The sequence below is a fragment of the Cheilinus undulatus genome, linkage group 21 (genome assembly GCF_018320785.1).
Source record: "Cheilinus undulatus linkage group 21, ASM1832078v1, whole genome shotgun sequence".
Classification (NCBI taxonomy): Eukaryota; Metazoa; Chordata; class Actinopteri; order Labriformes; family Labridae; genus Cheilinus; species Cheilinus undulatus.
In genome coordinates, this window is record NC_054885.1 from 14,178,661 (window position 1) to 14,198,071 (window position 19,411).

A 19,411-nucleotide genomic window follows, 5' to 3' on the forward strand; every position below is an offset into this window, starting at 1 on the left:
TGTTTTTGGAAACACACATTCTGAATTTAATGCCTGCAGCATGTTCCAAAAATGTTGGGATAGGGACAGAGAAAGGCTGGGAAAGTTGTAAATGTTCAAAACCACCTGAAATATTACTGAAAGGCAACACAAGCAAAGATCGAGACAGAAGGAAGCATCAGTTTGAACTTTAAGTCCAATTGGATGGGGCTATGCACGTGGTGTGTAGATTTTTTTTTTTTTTTTTACAATAAACATCAGCAATAAAAATAACCAATCATTGACATGATCACCATTAATTTAATTGTCTTCACCAATGAATAATGACCAAAGTACATAGTGCTGGATCACTCACCATCTACAGTCCATAATATTGTCAAGAGATTCAGAGAATCTGGAGAAATCTCTGCACCTACTCAGCAAACACCAACACTGAATGTTGGTGACCTTTGATGCCTTAGGCAGCACTGTATTAAAAACCGGCATCATTCTGTGATGGATTGTACAACGTGGGCCTAGAAAGCCAGTCAGTTAACACATTTCATCACTGCATCTACAAATCTAAGCTGAGACTCTGTTGGGCAAAGCAAAAGCTGCATATTAACACCATACAGAAACGCTGCCAACTTCTCTGGACCTGAGCTTGTCTGAGATGGACGGCCCAAAATCAGAAGTGTGCTGTGGTCTGACTCGTCCATTTGAAATTGAGTTTGGACATAATGACTGTTGAGTCCTCCAGGCTCAGTAAGAAATGTTCCATCTAAATTTACATGAATGCAACATTCGAAAGCATCTGTGATGATGTGTGGGTGTATTAGTGCTCATGACATGGGTGACTTGCACATCTGTGAAGGCACCATTAATACTGGGATGCATGTAGATTTTGGGGCAACATCTGCTTCCATACAGATGGTTTCCTGCTTGTTTCAGCATTCTACTTGAGTTACAACAGCATGGCTTCACAGTAAAAGACTGGTCTGTATTATCCAGACATATTTCATAAAAATAATTAAGTTTATCGGTTTGAACATTAACTATCTCATTGTGCTGTATTCGGTCGAGCATCTCCCCAGCATTCTGTCTTTCTTCACAACGTCCCAGCTGTTCTGGAAATGAGGTTTGCACTTAAAAGTGTCCTTTTCACAAGGATTTGTCTGATCATGGAAGATTTTTACCCCTAAAGCTGGTTTATTTTGACATCCTATGGATAATTAACATGACTTTTCATCATCTCTTAGCTAAACAAACAGAAAATGACTCAGAGCCTGCTGAGATTGACTGCTCCTTTATTCAAACTTTCATCATATTTTCTGCATTTTCTTGCTGTCTGAGCAGTGTAGCGCAAACATGCAACAACTCCTTCAGTAATATTTACAAAATCTTGAATTCCAGCTCTTCCAGTTGCCTACCACGGTACAGGGTGTAAAGAAAAACAAACCAAAATGTGATGTGCTTACAACAACATTGAAGAATGAGGAAATTCTGCAGCTGCAAGTGTGACAACATGTGCAAAGCTTGATAACACAAATAACTACCTCTTTTATGGGCATGTTTTCAGGTACCATGATGCAAGAACTGGAGATGGACGCTTCTCTTTTTCCTGATCTGGGAGAACTACTAGGTTAGCTCTTTCTCAATTATATGTGTTAACAGGAGCTCAGTAGGACGCTTCTATATTGATCCACATACTTGTTGAATGAAAGGGTGCTGTTTTTTGTTCTGTAAACATTCAGTAACATCAGAAATGCCTTAAAGGTTTCTTTATTTCCTGATCACTAAAGGAATGATTTAGACTTAAACCAACGGAATTTGACAGTCATCCAACTTCAAACCACTCCCATCCTTTTAGGACTACATAATGACCCAGATATCCTGCATGACTGCATTAACGCTAACCTTTGGTCTGAGCATGCTCTTTCATTTCTTTTTAGAATTTTTTCCAGAGCTCTTAAATGACGTCGATGATTGCCTCTCGACGATAGGTAAGAAACAAACGCAGCTTAGAGAACTTCACTGATTTATGGTATGAACTGTGTGATAAAGGCCTGTACAAAAATACACCTTTTTATTTTTTCAATAATGAAGACAACAGTCGTCTAATCAACTTTATGAACTTTTTTAACCTAGACACAGATGTTCTCAACTCATGGTTGAGTTGCGGTGATGTACCAGACAACTCCAGTAAGGATTTCTTCTTTTAACTGTTTAATAGCTTATAACATGCACATTAACATAAGAGAAAGAGGAACTACTTTGTCCACGGGGGGGGGGGGGGGGGGCAAAACCAAAAAAATTGAGGCTTTGCAAAGGAGCTTTAAGCTTAATTAATCTTTATTTGTACTGTGCCATATTCTTAACCAGTGCTATTCCAAGAAACTTAACAATCCAACATTGATCTACCATGAGCTCTGCCAAAGATGCAGAAAGAGTGAAAAAGAGAGATGAATAGAGAGGGCTGAGGGTGCTTAAGAGAGTAGACAGAGATGCAGAAAGAGAAAAGCAGAGTAGAGGAAATACTAAAAAGGGAGATGAGAGAGAGAGAGGGAAGCGGGACCTTAAGAAAGACAGAAGAGAGGAAGGAGATACAGAAAGAGTGGGAGATACAGAGAGAGTAAAAGAGAGGGATGCAGAGAGGAAAGAGGGAGGAAGAGAGGAGAGAGATGCAGAAATGGGGAAAAGCTAGATGCAGAGAGAGGGAAGAGAGAGAATTAAAAGGGAGAAGGAATAGGGGAAGAGTGAGACACAGAAAGAGAAGAGGGTGGCAGAGGTAGGGAAGAGGGAGCTTGAGAAAGAGAGAAGAGGGGTATGTAAGAGAAAAGGGAGATGCAGAGAGAGGGAAGTGGGATGTTAAGAAAGTAGAAAGAAGGAGATACAGATTGTTTTATAAGGAAAGAATGAATAGAAAAAGTGTGCCGAGAGAGGGAAGAGGAAGCTTTAGATAGAGAGAAGTTGGAAAAGAAGAGGAAGATGCAAAGAGAGGGAGGAGGGAGATGTTGTTTGACATTTTACCATGTAGAATATGACATTATACATTTCCTAGTCTCTGAATTACTTAAAAATAAAAAAATCAATTTTCACCCATGCATTATGTATGTAACATGAAAATACATGGTATATTCCCTTATTTTAGTTTAAATGTTTAACAGTCAGTGACAGTGTTAATTACCAGCCAGAGTCTTCACAGGATATTTTATATTCTAATCACAGGGAAGTAAAGCAAACAGCTACAGATCACGCTCACTGATGTTAGTGTTGCTTTTTTCACTATCTCTACAACTTCCTTTTTTAAACACTCCAGATATAAAAACATGCTTCTATTCCAGGATATTTGCTTCAGTACTTACATTCATAAGAATACTAGCTGCATTTCTCAGAAGCCAGTTTTTGCTAGTTGCTTCATTGATTTCTTTTGCTTCCTCTTTCATGTACTTCAGGTGACGCTGACATGCCAACAGAGCCGCCGTCAGAGCCACCCAGGCCTGACAGACCCCCACAGCAGGGACAGGAGGCCAAACAAACGGCCAAAACCAGTAACAAGAGGAAAAGACTAACAGGTAAAAAGCACAGTCCACACGCTCATGTCATTTAAAACTGTATCTTAGTACTGAAGACACAACATTCTGAATGCATGAGTAAGATATGCATGCTTATTTGTATTCAACATGGTTATGTATATGCTTGTATAGCTAATAACATGCTTTTATATTTGCTTTATTTTTTGTCTCCTCCAGTTCCCAGGCCACAGAAGTGTGATGAAAACACACCATCCAGGCCAAAAAGGCGAAGAGCAGCAGGTGATTGATTTAGGATGTTTTGAGTGTGTGTTTTTAGCACTAAGCAAGTGCTTATCAGGGTTTGGGTTGAAATGTTACCCTATTTTTCTCTAAATAAATGCTTAAAGCTCCTATGTGGAACTTTATGACCGAAGATGATTTTTGGTGCCCCTCAGTGGAGAACGTGCTAACCCTTTTTTCTTTTTTCCATTTTTCTTTACTGATTTTGCCCTGAACATTACTTAGAAGGGTTTATTCAACACAAACAATATATGCCTCTGTAATGTACATACAAAGCCTATAAGAACTATTCAACCCCTTACTGTTTTACAAATCCCTTTTTTAGAAAAAATATTCAATGTAAAATAAGTGGTTGCAATAAATATTCACCTCCTTTAATTGTAGTATAAAGACATTTGTGTCTAGAAGGTCCAGTCACTTGTTAATCAGTATTCCTGGCTACCATTGCACCATGCAGACAATGGCCTTATGGCCATCAGACAAGACTTTATAGTATATTTGGCGGACACCAAACGCTGCATATCACCACAAACTCACCACCCCTACTTGAAGCATGGTGGTGGCAGCATCATGTTGTGGGGGTACTTTGACATTAAATAAATATTTTTCTTGTTTTAATCAATAAAGGGGTAAAAAATCCAACTGGGTGAATATTTTTATAGACACTTTAAATGCTTGAAAAGAAAAGCACAGTAGGGGGCCAAGATGAGGGGTTAATGTGCTTTGACCTTGACCTTGTACGTACAAATGTTTTTTTCCTTGAGCCTGAGTGGACATTTGTGCAAAGTTTGTGAAAAGAAAATAAAATACCCTCAAAGCATTCTTGAAATACTGCATTGAGCTTTGCATTGATATGAGACAGAGTAGCCTTGACCTATGACCTCCAAAGGCTTGTCAGCTCAGTTTATCCTTGAGTCAGAATGGACATTTGTGCAAGGTCTGAAGAACTATATCTTATTCAAAAGAAAGAAATGAACATTGAGCAAAAATCACATTGTCAAAGTTTTGTTTGTCAAAAATCCCCAAAACATTTATGTTTTCAAGCAAGGAATGAACAGTTGGAACAATGACCTTTGGAGCACAATTTGAAGAAATTCCCCTTTTAAGCAAATACCCATAAGGACCAGTGGCCTTGACCTTAATCCTCCTAAATGTAATCAGCTCATCCTTGAGTCAGAATGTACTTTTATGCTAAGTTTAAAGAAAATCCCTATATAGAGATAGAATTTTTCATACCGATTCACACAGTGTAGCTCATAAAAAGTTTATATTTCAGTCTGTTCCTCGACCAGCTCAAAACCCCTCCTCATAGGAGCTACACATAGAGATATAGAGACATAGAGTCATGCATATGTTTAAGGTATTTAGGGTGCAATGTGCCACAGCCAGGGGCTGGAGACCTTCTGACCTTGACATAAGTCTACAGCAGCAAAGGTCAAACTCAACAGCATCTCTTTTTTTAAACTTGGCAATACACCCAGAGGATGTCGGCTGTTTTTAGGGCCCACAGCACACTCAGGGATGTGTGGCAACTTTGCCTCCATCCAGGCCGCACTCTAGGCCATGTATACTCACCACATCCATCCCTTACTCTGCCCTAAAGCTGTGGACTTAAAAAAAATTTTCAACTGATTAAGTTCCTACGCTCCTGGTAAAATCCAAGGACATCCAGAACCCTACAGGGGTTGTGTCAATCTTCCTTCCTCCCTGATGATGCCCTCAGGCAGCTTACTGGCCACATGTACAACTTACTGCAGCCTCTATTTTTGACCCAAACAAGCCTAAAACATCAACACTGTAAAGCATAATGCAGACTTTATGATGTATTCTGTTCCATCATTATGATTGGGTTGATGAAAACATTGCTTTACATAGACTGTATGGCAAAAATGTAACAATGTAAAACTCAGTGAATAACAGCACTCCAATGTTTGTTCTTTTCAGGACGACCGAAAACCAAAGAGGCAGACACAGAGTCCACTGTCACCAAAGGTAAGTTTCTGCAGTTTCTCCTGTGAAATTATGAAACCCCAAGGTTGGATGGGTAGGCTCTTTAATATAAGAAGTCACAATTTTAAGACAGTTTTAAAAAATAGTCTTTGCTGTAACTGTATTTAAAATGTTTCAAAAAATCTGGCTGGAAATTGCTTGCATTGACATTGTAGGTTATTGTACATATCTGGGTCATATATAAAGGAAGGGTATTTTAGTTCCAATTAGATAACTACTGGAATGCAGAAAGAGATTTCTAACCAATGTGTAGCACCAAGACCACTGAATATGTTTGACTGATGTTTTTGGTGGCTTGTGAAAGCAGATTTTCAACAGGAAGTGTGATTTTTAAGATCTTCAGAGGTCAAACTATGTAAAGCACTCTAACCTCCAACTTCCTCAAATTGCTGTGAAGCTTTTCACCGATGCTATTCTGAGTGTGAAGAACGTGTATGTCGAATGAAGTGTTCATAAACGTTGCACCCAATAGTCCGTCATGGCACACATTCTTTCATTTAAAAGTAAATCTATCAGCTTCTTTTCCTGATTAAACCTTCCAGTTTTGATACCCTCAAGGTTCGAAAAGCTTATCGGCAGAAAATGTGTGAGAATTTGTCACTCCTTGTTTTCCAGGCACTGACACAGGATCAGAGCCAACTTCTGCAGAGATAACTGCCACCCCCACTACTCCCCCGAGAATCGTCCGCCTCCACCCCTCCTTTCAGTTCATCACCATCCCAGAGGCTCCTGGATATCACGTAGTTCAGACGCTGAGTCTCTCACCTCCAGTTTTAGGGCTGCCTCTTCCCAACACAGCCACTTCACCAACATACATACTCGGTGAGTGAAGAATACTCAAACACTGAGTTAACAGTTTTGTTAAGGATGTTTCCAATCTAGTGATCTTTAATGAGTTTGCTCTATAAAGCATAAGTCCCCGTCCACACGGAGATGAAAATGATATATTGCCGTTGTTTTGAAAAAGTCTTCCGTAAAGATAGGATCGTTTCAGGAAATATCTGGGTTTTTACTGTTGGAGCCACTCGTCTGTAGGCAGGGCATTTATTCGATGGTATAGAAGTCAAAGCAGCCTCCCCTGTTTTGAGGTTAATGCATGGTTGTGTTAAAAATCAAATTCATATTATCTCCTCTGTTTACTTCCCCCTTTATTTATTTGTTTATTTCACATATACTATTACACATTAATGTGACCCGTATTTCCTTGTAGTTCCAGCTACATCACCACCCTTCAAACAACAAGTGCCACCCCTCTCTCCAGGTGAGATCTCTTAATCTTGTGTCCTTTTTTGTTCTACATTTATAGTTTAAGTTCTGTCTTTAAGCAAAAACATGGTAACCACTTTTAAAGCTGCTGAATGTATGAAGCTTGTAGCAAGCTTGTAAATTGGCTTCTATTGTTTTTGTAGTGAATGGTGCAGTAGCACCAGTCCAGATGAGCTCATCCCCACCAGGATCTCTGTCAGACACTGCAAGCAAAGCCATGTCTCCCCCTGTTGCTTCACCCCTCTCTCCAAGCAGTGGTGTGTATCAGTCTCAGTCACCTCTCTGTCCTTCTGCATGTCAATGATCCTTTCCATGTATAACCATGTAACAAATATCATGACATGCTTTATTACAGCGATGTCTACGAGCAAGGAATCCACTCAACCACAGTCCCCCACTGTCGTCCTTGATATTCCAGGTAGATTATCACTTCTTAACTCTGATATAGTTGGTAATTTGTGGAGAAACGGTTCCACATTGTGTTCTATTTGATTTCAGAGAGTGTTAAGGATTACATCCAGGAAGCTAAAGCCCATGTGAGCCAAACCTGCCAGGATATGGAGGAAGGCCTTAGCCTGACCTCTCATTATGTGGATGTGCACGTGAGCCAGAGAGATGTCCACTCTGGAAAAACTACAAACAAATCCCTTGACAAGGAGACAGTCATTATGGGAAATACAGATCGGGAAAGGAGCTTGGTAGAGCGCGGTCAGGTAAAAGTTTAACTTTGATTAGTAAAGTAGTGGTAACACTTTAACAACATGTTCCAGTTTGATACAAAAGAGGACTTATTTTATTGCATAAATGGCAAGTAAATGTTCAAAAGCACTGTCAAAATCACCGGCTACAACTAAGGTGAACCCTCGTTTTTCCTTCCTCCTAGATCTTTGAAGGCTTAAATGGATACAACCCCAAACGCTACCTACTGCTACTTGGCAAAACTGGCATGGGAAAAACCACCCTGATCAGAAAGCTGTGTCTTGATTGGTCTAGAAACTGCTTCCCCCAGTTTGACTTTGTCTTCTTGTTAGATGGTAAAACTCTCACTCTAAAGGAACCCAATTATAGCCTTCAAACTCTCCTGCTGAACTACTCCTCCTTTGCCCCTTCCTGCATGGACCCTGAAGCGGTGTATACCCAAATCCTTGCCACCCCCAAGCGTGTCCTCATCATATTTGATGGGTTTGATGAAGTACGGGACTATGAAATGCTTCTCCAGACTCAGGAAAAAGACTTGGTGGCATCCTTGCAGAAAGACAGTAAGTCACAGGTCTACACAGTAAGACAGTTGTACTCTGCCATCCTCCAGAGAGTCCTCCTTCCAGGCTGTACACTTCTGCTGTCTACCCGACCAAGAGGCACCGCCAACCAGTTACTCCGACGTGCTGACAGCCTGATGGAAATGTGTGGCTTCACTCCCATAGAGGTAGACAGATACATGTCCCAGTACTTCACTGATCCTACCCTCAGAGAATCTGCTTTGGACTACTTAAAAAATAGCAGCTATCTAAATCTCCTCTGCTGGAATCCGGGACTATGCCGGTTGGTCTGCTTTGTTGTGGAAGAGGCAAAAAGCTTGGAGGAACTGCCTAGGACTTTAACCGGACTGTGCCATCAAGTCCTTCGTCTGAAGTTAGAAAAGGACCGTAGGAGCTCTTCCCTACTGGGTGAAGATCAGACATCTAGTCCATCTGTTGAAGAAACCGAGGCAAGTTGCCAACAAAGAAGTTCTCGGAAAAAGTCCAGTTCCCAAGTCCGCTCTCGAACCCAGCGAGCAAGCAGAGCAAAACAACAGCAGAGGAAGGATGAAGTAGATGAACAGGAGATGAGTAGTATCTCCAGAACAGAAGAGAGAGAGCTGTTCTCCCAGCTTAGTTCTTTGGCCTGGGAGGGGGTCAAATCATTTTCCTCCATCCTCCCTAAAAGTTGTACCATATCTGCCAAACTGAGGGCATTCGGCCACAGAACAGGGCTTTTCCTTTCTTGCCATCTGAGGAAGAAGCAAGTTGTCTCAAGTGAGGACAGAGAGGAAAAAGAAATGCCAAGAGAAGAAACTGGAAAAGGGCGAAAAACTGGAGACAGAGAAAGGAAAGACATAGAAACTTCTAATGGACTTGATGATCCTATCACCTCGTGGGCAAACCCATTCCTTCAGAGTTTCCTGGCAGGGGTCCATTTGTCTCTTTCAAGGTAAAAAGGTCTTAACTAATAACATGAATTTAATGCATATTAGATTAGAAATAAAACAGCCAATTCCTCAACATTCCCAAGCTTATTTTCTCTTTCAGCATCAGTGTTAAATCCTCTCTGGATTTCCTTAACTCTTTGTCTCTTTCTGTTTCCCCAGGTCTGTAACGGACCGTACTTTCCTCCAGAACCTCCCTTTCCAACCTGGCTCCAAGGTGCGTCGACGACCTCTAAAAGAGGAGCTTGAGCTCACTCAACGATTTGCTTTCGGGCTTTTGTTCGACAACCGGACAGAACTGAAGAGACTTCACTCATACTCTGAGACAGTCTTTAGAGATATCATTGAAAACAAGCAGGCTTTATTAAGACAGCACATTGACAGTATTTCCTGTGGTGAACTGAGCCCTGACCAGGTCCTAGAGGCTTGTCATCATATTTATGAAGCAATTTTTACCCGTAGTGATGGTAGCATGGACAGTAGCAGCATGCCGTTGGTTGCTCACCTGACAGTCAATCTTCCAGACGTCATCACATTTCGTGGGGTTCCATTAAACCCATCGGATGTCTACAGTGTTCAGAACGTTCTGGAGAGGGGTTTTGAAGGAAGAAGTTTCAGTTTAAACCTGGAGGATTCTGGGATACAGATCTCTGGGCTGAGAGCTCTGGTTGGGCTCAACAACATCAACTCATACAGGTACAGGTTGACAACACACATTTAAATAATTTGCTTGATTGCAATCCTAATATAAACCTCTTCCAAAAACTTTTCCCTCAGTAAAACCTTTACCAAAATTGCATTATTTTCATGTTAATAAAATAAAAGATCCCAACCTCCAGCTGAGAATAATTTAGATACTCTCCCCTCCAAAAGTATTGGAACAGTGAGGCCATATCCTTTATTTTTGCTGTAGACCTAAAACATTTGGGTTTGACATCAAAAGATGAATATGAGACAAGAGATCAACATTTTTTATGAGTAAACTGAACAAAACTATCCATAAATGAAACTTATTTCAGGAGGATTTGTGGCTTTAGATATTGTAGGTAAAGCTGACGTAATTGGAAAACAGGTGACAACACACTGATAATACGGTGTCCTGTGTTGTGTGTCCTGCTCAGCACACACAAACTTAGTATTAAAAACGGTTGCCCCGGATAATATGTGACACTGTGTAACCCTAATTTACAGTCTTACATTGGCTGTTTTATATCCAGCTAACAAGTTTACACTCTAAAGTAGAAAAACAACCGCTTCCAAGAGCATTTGGTTAGCTAACTACTGAAAGGTTAAATTAAGTTAAAAAAGAAAAGTAGCCAGATGCAAATAACTAATCTTGGATGCTATCAGAGTTAATGCCTCTCAGGTCTTAACCCTAGAAATTTCTCAAGTAATCAACACTAAAGTTACAAATGAGAATCTTTCCAAACACATTAAAATTGCAAAAATCACTGACTTACCACTGTGGGACAGAAGAAGTCAAGTGCGGTAATTTTAGCTCCTATTGGACGTGAGCTAACCTCTGATGCTAACAGAGTTAGGCTAATTCTAAATTAAGCCACCCAGTTCTTGATTCTAGAAATTTACTCCAGCAACATAGGCTAATGTTGCAAAAGACAGTGTGTCTCAAATCACATACCTCTGTTACCTCCAACTTCCACATACCGCGACCGCACTGCGATCTGCCGGCGAATCATACTGCGTAAAATATCGCTCCCTTTCTAGTCTATCAGAGCCTTTCCACAGCCGGTGCTCCAGACCAGAGCAAATTCACTCCGCTTTGTTCGAGATACGCTGCAGGTCTATTTTCAGCACCGGCTGCCGCCAAACCGCGTCAATACCCGTCTATCAGAAAGCTCCAAAAAGGAAGTCACAAGTGTAGAATATCCGGTTCTTTCAAAATACAACACAATGCACGGACTCCTGATTGTAAATCATCACTATATCAACATTACGTCTCATCCTGCAGTGAAAGCAAAGGGTCACAGAGAAGTCAGTGGGTCGCAGAGCTACAACGGCGCCATTGATGAGAAAACTTTTGGGGATATTTAGCCAAAGAATTTGCATAAAACCACTGATCCTTTAAGCAAACATTAACCTTTTAACTTCATAATGTACTCACCCAGTGGCAGAAGCAATAATATCATGGACTTATACCGGAAAGGATTATAAATTAAGCCCCAAAGGTAAAATAGTCCAAACCCATGGCGTGGCGCAGTAGTCATATGTGGAAATTGCAGGTTAGCATACTGTAATACAGTATACTTAAATGCAGTCCAAAGTACTTACGCACAGCGGGTTAGTACCGTCTCGAATCATGCACTGCCATTTTGCACGAACAGGAAGTGACACGGTTTAACCGTCTCTATTATTCCTCTCCTCCTTTTTAAAAGCAGATGCCTAACAGATGTTAGGTGATTATAAATGGAATTTTTTTTACCACTTTTTTAACTCACTATTGGATTCATTCAACTTGTATTAAAAGCTAACATTATTTGTCCGCTTCATCACCAATATGGCATTAGCTGAGGGTGGAACTGTCTGTCGTCTGACATTTTTGAGTGTGCTAGTCATACACTGCTTTTGAATATACTACTCAGTTTGAACGCACTCAAAGTATTTGGTAGAGAAGTATGCAGTATATGGCACACTGAGTCTTTATAAACTATATGAAAACTGATAAATTGTTATCTGTGTTGGATGCTGGGCTGGCACAAGGCTGTGTGCTTTGTGTTAGCTCAGCAGGTAACAGGTAAGAAATCTGGTCTTACCTTTTTTCAAACTTTTTATTCAAAATACTAGGTTAAACTAGCTCTAGCCATTTAACGCTGTAGATAAAGAGTCTGCTTTGTCTACCTCTGCCCACATTTAAGACCTGTTGTATAGGTTAAAATAGGTACTTCTGCTAGCTTAAATGTGATAATGCACTAATATTTTAACTAACAAAGTTAGAAAGCTTAAATTAAGGTAAATTTCCCTGGTATTATTTAAGCGGGCTATTTATTCTCTCATCAGTGAGCTATGATGTTTTATCAGTGCTATGTCAACCTCTGTGTCTTTCAGAGCATGCATTGCTGATGTCATCACATTATGGGAACAGCTAGAGCAGAGTGGCGAGGAAACACTCCTACAAGGAGCGGTTTCCAAATTCAGCATCCACCCTTTGAAAGTCACACAGGTGCGCCACATAGAGCACCTGGATAAGCTGGTGAACATCCATATGAACAAGAGACTATCAGACAGGTAATATTCAAATATACTTAAAACACATGAACTTAGTTACACAATGCTAGGTTTAAACTATCTGTGTCTGGCTGCTGAAGAGTGTCTTTACTTTTAGTTCCAGCTTATCAGAGTCCATCTTCTCAGAGGGAGTCCCAGCTGTCAAAGAGCTACACAAGCTAGAGTAAGTGACTCTGACATCTGATACGTTGATTTGAATTTATGATGAGGATTATGAAAATGATGACCTTATGTTTTCCACAAGGTTTGGCCCACAAAATGGTCCCCTGGCTCTTCCTAAGCTGTGGGAGCTCCTGCCTTCTCTGCAGAACCTACAGCACTTGGAGTAAATATACACCTTTACTTCTAGCACTCACTCAGAGCATCTCTCTTTGCTTTTATGCATTATTTCTTTAGTGTCTGACAGAATCCTTTCTCCTATTTTAGTCTAGAAAACAGCAAAATCGGGGACGAAGGAGCAGAGAAATTGGCCCATGCTGTTGTCTCACTCTCTTGCCTGGAGATTCTCATGTAAGTTTATGTGTCTTTAATGACTGAGTTGATATGAAGAATGTTTATTCACAGCAGACTGCTGACCTCAATATTTGTCTAATTCAGCTTAAAATTTCTGCATGTTAAAACAAGACTGTATATTAAGACAGCAGGGTAACATCCACCTGGGAGTGCAAGAGCACTTCCTTACTACACCATGTAGACGGATGGGGCATTTGTCAAATTAACAGGTCTGCTGTTGTGACTTTTTGGTAAAAGTTTAAGTCATTTCCACATCTGTCAATTTTTCGGTCAAATTTGGCAAGGGCCCACAGTCATGCCCTAATGGTCGAATTTAAAATAGTTTGCATCCTGAGCGATTTTTTTGTCTCAAAATTTGCCAACTCGTGATCATGACTTTTTGCCAAATTTTGAGACATTTTTGCAACAAGGTTGATTTTTCTGTTAAATTTGGCGACAGGGCTGCCGTCATGATATTTTCTCAAATTTCAAATGGTTTCAACTGTGGTCAATTTTTTCCTCAAATTTGGCAACAGGTCACCAGCATGACCTTTTTGGTCAAATTTTAAGTCATTTCCAAAAAGGTCAATTTTTATGTCAAATTTGGTGACAAGTCTGAGGTCATTATATTTTGTCAAATTTTGAGTGGTTTCCACTGAGGTCAGTTTTCTGCTCAAATGTGGTGACAGGTCAAGCCCTATTTGTCAAATTTAAAATTGTTTCAGTTGTGGTCAATTTTTTGCTAAAATTTGTCAATTAGTGGATCATGTTTTTTCATGAAATTTGGTGAGAGGTCCAGAAAAAAACTATATCAGTTGTGGTTGATTTTTTTACTAAAATTTATTGGCAGGTCCGAGGTCATGACTTTTTTGTCAAATTCTGAGTCATGTTCACCCTGGTCAAATTTTGAGTGGTTTCCATTGTGATCAATTTTTTTGCTCAAATTTGGCCGTTGTCATGATTTTTTATTTCTTTTTTGCTCTGTTTTGGCAACAAGTCCGCAGGCATGACTATTTGATCACCTTTTGGTATCCAAAGATTTAAGTCATTAGCTGCGTTTCCATTACCCTTAGAAATGCGCAAAATCTAAATAGCGCAATTAAAAACTGGTTATGTTAACACCTGGATTTTGAAAAACCTCTCGAATATCAAGTTTTTACGCTCTCATGAGGAGGTTTTTCCAGACATTTCAATATAGAAATATATTGCAAAAGTGTAACGGAAATACTTTTCCCCTTTTACAAGTCACAGGATGTGATGTATGGTGTCACATGACCAGTCCTTCCAAGACAACATGGCGCAGTACGTGTGGACAGAAGTGGAGATGAGACTTTTCTTAACATCATACTTATACCCTTATACGTGGCTTTTGCCATCCATACATACAGACTGTGCCTCTGAACTATCATCTGTTGCCTTCGTCTTTTGTTCAAAATTATCAAGGCAACAGCTGATGTGATCATAACAGTACCAACACACAATGGTTTTGAGCACCCAGCTTCCTTGCAGCGGATTCACGCGAGATAAGATTTTATGAGAATTGCGAGGCTCATGCCCAAAACTGCCTTGAATGGAAACATATTCAAAGTGGAATTGTACTTAGTCAAAATTTAAGAAATATTGGCGCGCCGGTAGTCGAGTGGTTAAGGCGCATGCCATATACGGGTTCGAATCCGGCCCGTGGCACGAATCCGGCCCGTGGCACTATTTCCTGCATGTCTCTCCCCGCTCTCTCCCCTGTTTCTGACTCTATCCACTGTCCTATCAAATAAAGGCAAAAAGGCCAAAAATAAAATCTTAAAAAAAAAAAAATTTAAGAAATATCACTTTAATTTTACAAAAAAACTGAAATGCAAACGCAGCTATTGAAAATGTGTGCATATATAATACATCACTGTAATCAATCAGAGGCTTAAGAGTGGCAGAAACAAGTCTTATCTTAGCAGTAAACAAAAAAACATGACTTAGTCCTGAAATTAAAACCCACCTGAAGCTCTAACTTCTTTACCAGTTGCTCAATATGAAGCTTAAAAGACTGGCCCTCATGAATTAAAAAAAATAATAAAATAAGGTAGTCATAAGATGGTACAAAATCAATCACATCACCCTGACATGTTGCAGAAGAAGGAAGGTTCTCAGCAACCTTTTCTTTGAATTTGAAAACACCATAAGCTTGGTTTTGTTATGGTTTTGTAAGTGACAGAGATCCTGATGCTGTGTAGGAGGGGGACAACAGATAAAAGTGTCATCAGCATATAAATGAAAATTGCTGTTAATATATAGTGTGAATAACAGTGGTTCCAAGACTGAGCCCTGAGGCACTCTATTTTTAACTTGAAGACATTTAAAGGAAGGCCATCAGCCTGCACACACTGCATTCTGTTGAATAAATCATTTTCAAACTGATGAACAGATTGTTCTGACAAACCAATGCAGTGCAGAATGTTTTTTAAAACAACATGGACAACAGGAACAAAGGCTTTTGATAAATTAATAAAAATTTTAAAAACAGCACAAGGATTTCTGCAGAATCTACTGTAGACTGTGCCAACCTAAGAAAGCATTATCATACTGTATGTCAATAAGTAAGGGGCAAAGTATCAGTTCCATTGGGTCCAGTGGCCAGATCCTATCTGCACATGTCTTGGCTATTAATAACATCAACAGTGTGATGGGTCAAAGTCCATCAAGGTGACATTTTGGCTTTATTTTTGTTCATCAGAAGGAGATAGAGGGGCATTGTCCATATTAATATACAGTTGATGATTATGAGTTTTGTGCTTGATCACTGATGAATTAACTTTGGGTAAAATAGTTAAGTTTAGATCTGCTTATATGTGTACTGAGACGTTTTGCTGTGATTTTATGTAATTAATAGTATTTTCTGATGATGTGTCCTTTCCCTCTCGTGTTTCTAGGCTGTCACAGAACTGTATTGGAGACCAGGGGGTGAAGAAACTCATTACAACCCTGAGGGATCTGCCCAAACTGCACTGTTTAAGGTGCGTAATGGAAACATACCCACATATGGACACAAATACCTACACAACACCAGAGAGGGCTCTTTTTAAATACACATTTTCACTTCCCTCTTCATTCTTCCGCCTTTTCCAGTCTCTACAGTAATGTGATTTCTGACGAAGGGGCGGAGAGTTTAGCAGCTGTCCTGCCACACATGACGTCCCTCACAGAACTGGAGTAAGACTACATATGTCACTTTTTTTTTTTTTTTTTTTTTAATTTAACCTTTCTGTGTGTTTTCAAGCCTGTTTATCTGATCAGATGTTCCATGACTGCATGTTTGGTGGGTGTAACTGTAGATAGTAGTTCACTTTAAAAAGACATTTAAAGTGTCATCTTTTGTGGTTTCAGTGTGAAGTACAACAAGCTCACAGATGTTGGAGCGCAGAGCCTGGGTGCAAGTCTGAGGAAATGTAAACAAATGAAGACTTTGAGGTGAAAAAAACACGTGTGTCAACATCAGCTGGAAGCTATTTCATTATACATCTCAGTCTTTATTCAAGTATTTTTTTCCTCACCTTTCTCCCTGTTTCCTTGTCGTCTAAATCCAGGATGTGGAACCAGTGTATTCCATACGGCGTTTTCGAGCGACTCCAGCAGCAGGACAACAGGATCGATTAGAGCTGTATGAACTTTTCTCTTATTCTGTGCAACCCAATTGCATGATAACGCCACACAATCAGTGCTCGTTATAGCCGAAACACTTAAGAAGAACAAAAGCAGAATAAGAGAGAGAAAAAATGATTGCACTAAAAGAAAACAAACCTTTGCTGCTACTTTTGTAAATTCATGTTGTCAGATTATTTTGAATATTTGCACTTGTGCTGGGAGTAAATACTGATTACGACTCTTTAGCACCTTATGGTACGTTTCCACCAAGCAGTCTGGTTTGGTTCAGCAAAGACTGGTAGGACTTTGCACTGTAAATCCTGATCTTGCTTGCGTTTCCACTGTCACTGTTCAACAAGCCTCGCTCATAGGAGAGCTAGCTCTTTTTAGAGATTCAGAACATCAGAATCTGATCCAGCTTTACTGGGCAAGTATGTTTGCACTAACAAGGTATTTGATTCCCTCTTCTGACTGGGTGTAGCATAGATAATAAATCCCAGGCCTCCATATTAACAGTCAAACTTTTGTTAAAATCCTGCTTCTACAATTCTAATTAGTTATTATCAGGCTGATTAAGACCTTATGGGGTTCTCAACTGGATTATCAGAGTAGAGGAGGAAAGAAGAGAGAAAACTTAAAAATTAATGATACAATTATTGAACTTTATATAAACATGAATGTGTGCTCCAAAATTGATATACAAGTAGCATATCAAGGATTCAAAATGAGAGTGTAAAGCTGTTAGGGTTGTTCATTTTAGGGACCCACTGCTGGATCAGAGCATACTTGACCCCCAAAGTCTGGATCCATTTGGGAACACAAACATATTCAGCAACCATGCCCAAGAGGTGGGCTTGATTAATATGGGCATGGTACATAGATGTGAAGGCAAGCAGGCTCAAGTACAGAGCAGTGGGTCTCAACTGGTCCAGCCTCAGGACCCATCCCCACTTTATGATGACAAGCGGTGACTGTGCCTGAGGAAACACTGCACTCGGGCATGGTGCGAGACAATCGTGAGGGGCTTTCACACCAGGGATCCAAGGGCACTTGAGCCCTAAGTCTGGTTCATTTTGGTTAGTGTGAATACAAATGCAGGCCCAATTGGGGAGGTTGTCTCGGGTGTGACCAAGTGGTAACCTGGCACGCCAGATGAATGTGTGAAACACATTCATCTGGTAAATCACTCATAGACAGCATTTGGGAAAGGGCACCTTGGAAAAAAAAACTTGGAGGTCGCTTGGATGGACGCTCTGTCTGACACATCTTTACTGGCCAATCAGAGTAACAAAACACATGGCGTAGCTCCTACCGAGCTGCGCCCCTACCGAGGAGTAAACTCCATAGACAACTGCATAACGTGAACCATAGCGTCATGTCAGGACACGACTTTGTCATTTTATTTTTTTAAATATTTATTTTTGAGCCTTTATTTGATAGAGGAAGGACAGTGGATAGACTCGGAAACAGGGAAGAGAGCAGGGAGCGACATGTGGTAAAGGGCCACAGGCCAGATTTGAACCTGTGCCGCCCGCGTACATGGGTAGTGCCTTAAACCACTCGACCATCTGCGCTCCTGACTTTGTCATTTTTGAGAAGAAAACAACTCAATGGTGTTCTTTGTTCTTCTTTTAATGAAGAAATGTCATCAAGTTCTGATAAAACTGGCACTTTAGCAGCATCCACACAACATGTCTTCCACCTTAATGGCACCGGCCTCTTGTAGATGTGGAAGTGCAGATACAGAGAGCAACGATGCTGGCATCGTAAAAAGTGATTTTAAATCATCCATGGCTGCAGGATGGACTTTTTTGCCGGGTTACAACAAAAACAACCTTCGCTCAGGTTATGACCCAAGTGGTCTCCATGGCAGCTTCTACTTCTTTCTCCTCCTTGGCAGGTTTGTAAACCAGCTACATGTATACCGCGGTGCGGTTCAAAACAACTGTGCCTAATGTGAAAGCCCACTTAAAGAGGTGCAGTTAAGTCAATACAGATCCAGGTGTGTCTTGTATTTATTCATTATTAATGTCGTCTTAAATGTAGTGATGATTATTTTTACCAGTCAACGGACTGCAGGCAGGTCCAGCTTCACCCATTAGGTGCAGATAAATACCCCAATGGAAGATTGACAAAAATGGTGAAGATTTTTTGTTTTGGTACTTTTACCAGCACCTGACTATGGAAACACACAAAAAAAAATTGTACTCAATGAAGTGTAGTGAGCCGACAGCACCAGACTGCTTGGTGGAAATGCAGTTTTACAGAAAGTTATGCACAAATAAATGTGTTGTAATGGCTGCTACAAACTCAAGAATATTTGCACTGAGATGTGGCCTTTTATGGCTGATTGTAATGTCACTGTATGCTTTAAAAAAAATCAGTGTTGTTTGTCCTGTCTAAAGCCTGTTTCTCTCTTTTTATTTATTTTTTTCTCTCAGCTGTAACTTTGCTTGGGTCACCTCTTGTGTTTATAGACTTACAACAAACTGCTGTAAATTTAATAAAAAAGATCTTATACTCAAATGTTCCTGCTTGTTCACATGTTTACAATGTTGTCAAATTACCACCTTCTTTTCACTTCCTTCAAAACAAGTTTCTGTTCTCTGTTTTGATGAAATCTGACCTTTACCATTTTTAAAGTGTCTGTAACTGTTTGATTCAAAATTTATTTTTAAGCCAAAATGTGCTAAAGAAAGGTGGTCTTTCTTTAAGCAAAGGTAGCAAAGAAAAAACTACCACTACAGCTTTATAAATGCTTGGGTGTTGCTTTAACTCTAAATGATGACTTCTGCTCTCTCTTTATATTGGT

General features: G+C 40.1%; 1 protein-coding gene across 2 annotated transcripts in view; it reads left to right on the forward strand.

Annotated features, from left to right (window-relative positions):
- The window catches only part of ciita (class II, major histocompatibility complex, transactivator), a 31,525-nt gene extending 13,422 nt beyond the window's left edge, over positions 1-18,103 (forward strand). For both annotated transcript variants that reach the window (XM_041817362.1, XM_041817363.1), the window contains exons 2-22: positions 1,538-1,600; positions 1,911-1,961; positions 2,107-2,160; positions 3,414-3,533; positions 3,711-3,773; positions 5,718-5,765; positions 6,399-6,605; positions 6,994-7,044; positions 7,193-7,306; positions 7,405-7,467; positions 7,548-7,762; positions 7,933-9,239; positions 9,397-9,930; positions 12,298-12,477; positions 12,575-12,640; positions 12,722-12,802; positions 12,904-12,987; positions 15,888-15,971; positions 16,084-16,167; positions 16,342-16,425; positions 16,542-18,103. In XM_041817362.1, the coding sequence (XP_041673296.1) occupies positions 1,538-1,600; positions 1,911-1,961; positions 2,107-2,160; positions 3,414-3,533; positions 3,711-3,773; positions 5,718-5,765; positions 6,399-6,605; positions 6,994-7,044; positions 7,193-7,306; positions 7,405-7,467; positions 7,548-7,762; positions 7,933-9,239; positions 9,397-9,930; positions 12,298-12,477; positions 12,575-12,640; positions 12,722-12,802; positions 12,904-12,987; positions 15,888-15,971; positions 16,084-16,167; positions 16,342-16,425; positions 16,542-16,611 (3,623 nt within the window). In that variant the 3' untranslated portion in view covers positions 16,612-18,103. The remainder of the gene's footprint in view (positions 1-1,537; positions 1,601-1,910; positions 1,962-2,106; positions 2,161-3,413; positions 3,534-3,710; positions 3,774-5,717; positions 5,766-6,398; positions 6,606-6,993; positions 7,045-7,192; positions 7,307-7,404; positions 7,468-7,547; positions 7,763-7,932; positions 9,240-9,396; positions 9,931-12,297; positions 12,478-12,574; positions 12,641-12,721; positions 12,803-12,903; positions 12,988-15,887; positions 15,972-16,083; positions 16,168-16,341; positions 16,426-16,541) is intronic.
- The last annotated feature ends 1,308 nt before the right edge of the window (positions 18,104-19,411 follow it).